This window comes from Acipenser ruthenus, chromosome 11 (genome assembly GCF_902713425.1).
Source record: "Acipenser ruthenus chromosome 11, fAciRut3.2 maternal haplotype, whole genome shotgun sequence".
Lineage (NCBI taxonomy): Eukaryota > Metazoa > Chordata > Actinopteri > Acipenseriformes > Acipenseridae > Acipenser > Acipenser ruthenus.
The window spans coordinates 38212873-38220540 of record NC_081199.1 but is presented as its reverse complement, the minus strand read 5'-3'; the positions used below and the strand labels follow the sequence as shown (position 1 = coordinate 38220540).

At 35.2% G+C, this 7668-nt stretch overlaps 1 protein-coding gene across 4 annotated transcripts; it reads left to right on the top strand.

Annotated features, from left to right (window-relative positions):
* Nucleotides 1-317: 317 nt before the first annotated feature.
* LOC117426846 (fas apoptotic inhibitory molecule 1) lies at nt 318-7352 on the top strand. 4 transcript variants are annotated; one of them, XM_034044959.3, is made up of 5 exons: nt 318-593; nt 3423-3558; nt 3810-4038; nt 4927-4976; nt 5641-7352. In XM_034044959.3, exons 2-5 carry the CDS (start codon nt 3448-3450, stop codon nt 5788-5790), a joined length of 540 nt encoding a protein of 179 aa, XP_033900850.2. In that variant the 5' UTR covers nt 318-593; nt 3423-3447; the 3' UTR covers nt 5791-7352. The 4 variants fall into 4 exon arrangements, with proteins under 4 accessions (XP_033900850.2, XP_058889862.1, XP_033900851.2 ...); XM_059033879.1 differs by lacking the exon at nt 318-593 and adding an exon at nt 600-1035; XM_034044960.3 differs by lacking the exon at nt 318-593 and adding an exon at nt 2219-2244.
* The last annotated feature ends 316 nt before the right edge of the window (nt 7353-7668 follow it).

Genomic DNA, 7668 nt, shown 5'->3' with positions numbered 1-7668 from the left:
TTACCTGAACTCCCATGTGAGTACTGAGCCGCCAAATCTCAAGACCACAACATACAGTACTATAAATAAAATAAGACACAATATACTTTTAGATGCAATACAAATAGGATATATCGGCTAGATCCAAATAGAATACCAGCTTGTATTTGTGGCAGGGCGGAAGTGTAAGAGTGGCAGGGATGGGGTTAAATCTGCCCCTGCCAACAGATGCGACGCATAAGAGATCCAGAACGCACTCCTCAGCTTCTCCAGAAACACATTAATCACGTGACTATGCACCCGACCCTGAGATGGAGGGGGCTGAGGACCCTGTCACCAACTGTCTCTCGCGAGAACGCGGGGGGGATTCTGCTAACAAATGTGATGAGGGACAGCTCTATGTTAGGGAGATGAATTAGAAAATTGTAAAATAGAAGCTGATAACGTTTAATTTTTTTTTTGTATCCTGTTTATTTCCTGTGCACATATAAAATGATCTGCATAGTGGCTTAGGTTTGTATAGTATAAAAAAGACAACAAACAAAAGGTTGTTGAAGCTGAGCTGTAGTTCCCATAGTGACAGAAGCTCAGGTGTGACCTGCAACAAGCAGCAGGTAAGATGCAGCAGTCCATTTTGTTTTGCAAATGTATCGTTGTGTACATTTATGTGTAGCCGTCACTGCAGTCGTTAGTACTGATACAGTAAGAAAACAGCGTTACTGTAATTAATGATGCAGGCGCTTGACAAATAAACATAATATACGGATACGGAGTGCATCTTAGATTACAATAAGTAAAGCCTGGTTGAATTCTGTACCGTTACAATACCCCACGTTGTTGCTTCTTCTACTGTATGTATAGGCATGTGATTTAACTTGTTATCTGAAACTGTTCTTCGGTTAATATAGACGCTAGAATTTAATACTTTTCTTATTATGTATTTCTTGAACCTGAACTGAAGCTGAAGGTGTTCACCTAATTGCTGTGCTTGACTTACTGTAGCTATTCTTAAACAACATTTCATACTGAAGTTCTAGCAACTCGCCTGTGGGAAGCGTAAGTATTTGTGTAAATAAGTACAGTTGCTGCCGGTGCCCTGCTTGATTCGACCACATATTGTGTTGCATTTGCATTTTCTGTAGCTAGTAAGTATTTAGAAAATAAGTGAGTTTTGCTTTTTTCAATGTTGAAGTGTAACAAATGTAAACAACAAAGAAACAAGCATGAATTTCGATCATGTGTTATGTTTGCATCTGTATATAACCCCATGGTCCAGATCATTCTAGGATTCTAACCTGTATGTTTGGCGGCCTAAGCCTTGTTGGGCTGTCCAAGGTGTCCATTGGGCCCGGCCCAGTAGCATTATTTTAACAAAGAGGGTACGAGGATTAGATATGAGATTTGTTCAGTCAATCTGTGGATCATTATTGTTGTTTTAGATATTTGTTTCCCAGTCCGGGTCTGTCAGGGTTCATTGTTTTTAGTGAACCTGTCTGTGGGGAGAAGATACAGATGAATCAAATGTGAATTATTTAATGATGCTTTAATTGTTTTTTAATGGCTTGGGAAGGACAAAACATTTATTAGTGACGGTCACATGATAAAAATATAGAGCATTTTATCATGTTACAGAAAGGGTCTTTGTGTAAAATCAGGTGGATGCCTTTGCAGGTCTTTCAGCAGAACAAAGATGAAATGAGTACCATTTGTATGTGCTCTAGAAATAAGTTGTAAAATGTATTTGAAGAATATAGGCAACACTATATTCCTTCTGTAAGTGATGCATGCTTTGCTTTAGAGAGTTTAATGCACATACATCTATTCCTGGGCACTTAATAGCATTCGATCAGATTAAACTGTGACAACCCAGTCTAAACCCTTAGAAAAAAAAAGAAATCCCATATCTTTGCTCAGTAACCAGGGCTTCTTGCTTATCTTGTACTAACTATATTGACCATATGTTTGATCAAACTTATTTAATTAGAAATCTAGATTGCACTTTCTTGCAAAACTAAAGTGGTTATTCTCAGGGATAAAAAGACCAACATCAGTAATGATGTACTTGTAAACAGTACAGGAAAATAACTTTATGTTCTTGTACTTTTGCTGTATCTCTCTTTGATGCCAAATCTGCATTCCTACATTGTGCAGCATTTAAAAGAGTGCAAAATGCACTTGCTAATAAACTGCAAGCTTTTTTTATTCCATTAAAAATCAAATACATGTTTTATCTGTGCAGGATAATATGAAATATACAAAGTGACAGTAAGTATTAAATTATGTACGATTTACTGTTAGTTTGTTAATATGTACAGTACTCCCCTTCAACACCTTCTAACTGTCATTAATCATCCAGCTTCTTCTCTTGTTAACTGACATTCTTTGCAGACCACTTATTTTGGGAAACATAAATCTGAACTAGTGTATACCTAAAATAGTCAGTGTTATAATATGGAGCACATGTGTTATGAGATTATATAAAAGGCCAGGTGACAGCAAGTTAAGTCACTGTTAGACTGTGTTTTCAAAAAGTCTGCATGAAACTCCTTGACTTTCTTCTTGACTTTCTACTGTTTTGCTTTCATGCAATACTAATCAGATTAGACCTTGACCAATTGGTTGCTATGGCTTCCCAAGAGGTGATTCTATATGAAGATGAATTGAGGTAAATTGTCATGTAATAACTTTTATAGAGGTTTAAAGTTATTACTAAATATAAATAATAAATAGGCTTAGTTACTTAGTTTTAGATTTTGGGTTGTTAACAGAGTGCTGTGGTGGATTTCAGATTTACTTTTCATAAACTACCATCTAGAATTTAAATATGTAAGTAACACAAAATAATTGTACTAAATCATTTTCTAAGGTCAATAAATTGATTTAAAAAAAAAAAAAAAGTTTTTCTCCTCTTAAAATTACTCTGGATCACTGAAAGAAGCATTTCCATTAGCTCAAGTATTGTACTTTATTTCCAAATCCAGAATTGTTTGTTTCCATTTCCAGAAAACACCATCCATAAATGTCAAGTGGTATCCTAGTTCTGTATTTTAGTTAACAATAGAAAGTCTATCATAATCTTGAATACAAATATTGTATGTAAATGTTATACTATACCTTCAGTGTTTTGTGTAGTGTTCTTTATCCTTCTGTTTGTTAGTACAACATTAATGTTAATGACGCTGACATCATTTAGAGTGACATTCCATCTGTTCTTAACCTTGTCGTATGGGTTCCACAGCATGTATAGTTTGAGCGTATCTCTGCGTCAGTAAACTTCTTACAGTAATGGATTTGCTGCTGAACTTGCAGATATTGTTCAGTGCTGTACAGTGTGGTACTGCTTTTGAGAGAGGATATTTAGCAATAGAAAAAAATTTGACTCTTTTGACTTGTAGTTATCTATTTGAAAGGTTTTTTTTGTTTGTTTGTTTTTGCTTATCAAGGTCTCGTTACGGCCATCTGGAGAAGATGACAGATCTGGTGGCAGTTTGGGAAGTGGCCTTAAGCGACGGCGTTCACAAAATTGAATTTGAGCACGGGACGACCTCAGGAAAACGTGTAGCGTATGTGGATGGAAAGGTAGGTCAAATGTAGAGCTGTGAGAGATTTCAGGTTCGTCTTGAATTTAAGATTGTTTTTGGAATAATCATTTCCAACTTGATTTATAATATGGAATGTAATAATATAGAAAATATACATGCTAATGATATTAAAAACAAACTAAAGCAAACGTTTTGAAACATGCAAGACAGCCATCACTTTATTTCCACGTGGTGGCAGTACATCCATATCATCATCACTGTTGCCATCATTATTGTTTTCTTTATCAGGAGGCACTAAGGAGGGACTGGATGTTCAAACTGGTTGGAAAAGAAACTTTTAGTGTTGGAGGAACTGAAACTAAAGCAACCATCAATATTGATGCAGTTAGTGGCTTTGCCTATGAATATACACTTGAAATCAATGGGAAAAGTCTCAAAAAATACATGGAAAACAGATCCAAGACCTCCAGTACATGGGTAATAAACCTAGATGGAGTGGACTGTCGGATAGTACTAGGTAAGTACATTTTGCTTTATATAGAGTGTAATTCATATGTTTATGAACACTAAATACATACAGCAGTATGGGTGAGCAGTTGCTGTGCAAAGTTTCCCTTCTGGCATGCTGCCCCTCTCTGTCATTGGGACATTGGCATTGAAGCTGATCACGTGGAAATTGTCTGGGATTGCATATTTCTGAAACATATTGTATTAAATGAGCCTTATGCAAATCCCAACCGGAAGCTGACTGCAATTGGCACGTAGCAAACAAGTGATCCTTGAATAGCATTTTCTGAACTTTTAATTTTTTTATAGCAGTTTCAGTCAAGGCCACTCTCTGGGAAGGATTGACTGGCACGACTATTCTGGCAGGTTTCCTGAATTGTGGCCCTCTAGAATGAAGTTTTTGCTTTGTGTTTTCTTTTTTATATGTGAGATGCATGATAAATCAACAAAGATGATGACTCACAGCTTCCATTTGCTGGTTCGGCAACAATGGGGAAGTTTCCGTGGCTGCTTTTGCCTGTGGCTGTTATTGAAGTGTGTAGATTATTCGGTGTGTACAGTAACTGAGGAAAGTAACATACATATTTGTATAATTACTGATTGAGAAAAAGACAGAGAACATTGAGTTTCTAGGCAGAAAATGGCATTGATGTTTGTAATGTCTGAAAATGGGGAAAAAAACATGCAATTTATTCCAGGAACATTCACCAATGTATGACCTTAACTGGTTTAAAAAATAAATTAACATTACAAAAATATATATTTTTAAGGGTGTAAAGATTCTCATAGCAAAGCTAGTGAGTATACATTCCCTGTAAGCAGTAACATCCTGTAGTAAACATTTTAATGGGGTTAAGCACAGGTTTCTAAATGTATTATTCCTTTTTGTTTTTACCAGAGAAAGATACTATGGACATATGGTGCAATGGGAAAAAAATGGAAACTGCGGTAGGTATATAAATACACTTGTGTTTAATGAAATGTTATTCACATCATTGTTTAGTACTAGATTACTATGTGGCTATAGAAAAAAAAATCTCCTACTAATATTTAAAGATTAGTGATTTTATGAAGTAGATCATACATTTCATGAATAGTATTAACAAGAACTTGGAATGATAGGGAAGTCTCTTGGTTGAAAATACATTTTATCAAACAGTTGTATCACCTTTGTCTGTAACACACGCTGTGGTATAGCGAACAGCACTGCATGCTTCAGCTTTACTTAAATCATTTATTAGCTTTTTGTCCTTTTAATGGATTCATTTGATCAAGTGCTCAGGGGATACAGATATTGATTCTTGGGTCCTCCCTGTACTCTCTGTTGACCTTGGTAGGTATTAGCTACCCCAGCTTTAAATTTGGGAACCACACCCAATTTGAAACGAGTATCTCACGCATTATCCTTGATAATGCTACATGATGTTATAACCCATTTTGTAGTAACTATTATATACTAAACAACTAACCACAATTGTTGAAGTATCATAGAGGTTTATTTATTTCATACACAATTATGTATCCCAGAATTTGATAGCTTGCATATTAAAAATCAAAGGCATCTTTACCTGTTTGCAGTGTTGAACAATGAAATACATATGCTTTGTTTCAGGGAGAATTTGTTGACGATGGCACAGAGACCCATTTTACTATCGGAGACCATGATTGTTATATCAAGGCAGTGAGCAGTGGGAAACGAAGGGAGGGCATAATCCATTCTCTAATCGTGGATGAGACAGAAATACCAGAGGCAGCAGAGTGACATTCACTTAAGTGACTGTGATTTCGCTTTGCAAATGTGACCAAGCCTACTGATAATCCCAGCTCTTAAGACTTCCATGAAAAAAAAATCCCAAACCGGCCCCAGAAACAGCAGCACCATCTGCAAGTGAACCCAATGATTGCACAATTGAAATAATGTTACATTATGTGCACACAGTATGCTGCATACAATTAAATGGAATAAAAGCTGCAGTAAGCCATTCATTTTAACTGTTTTTGTGTAACAGGTTATATTTCTGAAGGATATAATGTGGTGATGAAAGTGTTCTTGTACTTCACAAAATATCTTGAAAGAAATGGATCTGGCAGCAGAGTTTTTAATTTTGCCTTGAATTAGACAACAATTCATGTAATTATATTATACCTCATCGCAATACAAATTGTCTTTATAAGAAAAATACCTGAGATTTAATGTGTTGTACAAAGAGCCTCTGCTGTTGCCCAACATTTCATTCTGTTCTTTTGTAACCACATAATGTCTTGCCAGATATAGAGTAAACCCTGCTAAGAACATCTAATTAAATTACTTGTCATCTTTTGTATTCCTACATTGTAAGGACAATGTAAGTCATATATTTGCTATTTAGCTAGGTTTTTCAAAGTTGTATTGTACTTTAGCAGTCTGCTATGAATTGGGTTCAGGGACTTTGCAAAAACATCAACATTGCCACCAATTAATATAATGTGTCTTTTGGTCATTTATTTCAAACCTCTCATTATTTTAAGATGGCTTCCTGAACTTTTAAAGTGAATGTATTTACTGTAGCTGCACACACTGAAAGTGTCTTCTGTTTTAGGTCTGAACACATGGATATATTTATACATGTATAGTGTTCTTTTTCATGAATCATTCTCTCGCTCAATTTGTATCTGAATTACAATTTTAAATCTAATGTTCTCAAAACTATGAGAGAATTCCTTGGGTTAAACTATTGGGAGTTTTACCTCTAACAAAAATGGATAAGAAGCCTAATTTGTGAACAATAATCACGTCACGTAAAAGTTTAAAATCAGAAAATGACAGCTAAGTAATGTTGCAGATAAATTACAAGTAAGTGTATTCCTTGTTAAATCTGTTTATAGGTTCCATGACATTTATACATTGTACTCGGTTGTTTCCCTAAAGTATCAGTCTTGAGAAGATCAAGACTGTTTTAAATACAGTGCTCCCCTTTATAAAGCTGTAGTTGGGAGCCATAGTTAAGAGACTGTGCTGTTTGTGTTCCGCCTTATAGAGGATACTAGTGTTCGTGTAATGGCATTTGGGGCAAATGGGAGTCATGACCGTACCGCCTTATAACCTGTTCCTTAGTATAAGGGGGAGCACTGTACTTTCAGGATTTACACAGAGGTGCACTAGGCTCACACCTCAGGTTTTTTTTAAATTATTATCAAATTAAATACTGTACATTTTATAGAAAAGATGAATAGTTGGCTGATTTAACATTCAGCCATTATAATACTTTTTATGTAGCTTGAAACTGTATTTGGTTTGCAACACAATACAAGACTTTATAATCAAATATACATGACTTGTCGGATGATTTGCAAACATTGTTTTTTGACGTTGCTTGCATGTTTAACACTTGCTTATGTTTATAAACATCCTCACAAAAAAAAGAAAATATCTGTAAGGTGCAATTGCCACGAAAAAAATACACATTTACCTTTTGTAATTTAGAATGCATCTTTAAGATCAGTTTGTACAATCCTGTACTTCTTTCACAAAAAAGCACCTTTTTTACTGTGTAAATTACTAAGGTACATACATAATGTAATAATGTAATAAAATGTTATTACATTATGTATGTTCTCTAATTTAAAGAGCTGCTGTTTCTTGTTAGTATAAGCAAACCAA

Excerpts from the sequence above, each read along its gene's own strand:
- LOC117426846 (XM_034044957.3), top strand. The coding sequence starts at position 2,517 with ATGAAACTCCTTGACTTTCTTCTTGACTTTCTACTGTTTTGCTTTCAT. Across the intron at positions 3,559-3,809 it reads TAGCGTATGTGGATGGAAAG|GAGGCACTAAGGAGGGACTG; the intron begins GTAGGTCAAATG and ends TTTCTTTATCAG. Across the intron at positions 4,977-5,640 it reads GGAAAAAAATGGAAACTGCG|GGAGAATTTGTTGACGATGG; the intron begins GTAGGTATATAA and ends GCTTTGTTTCAG.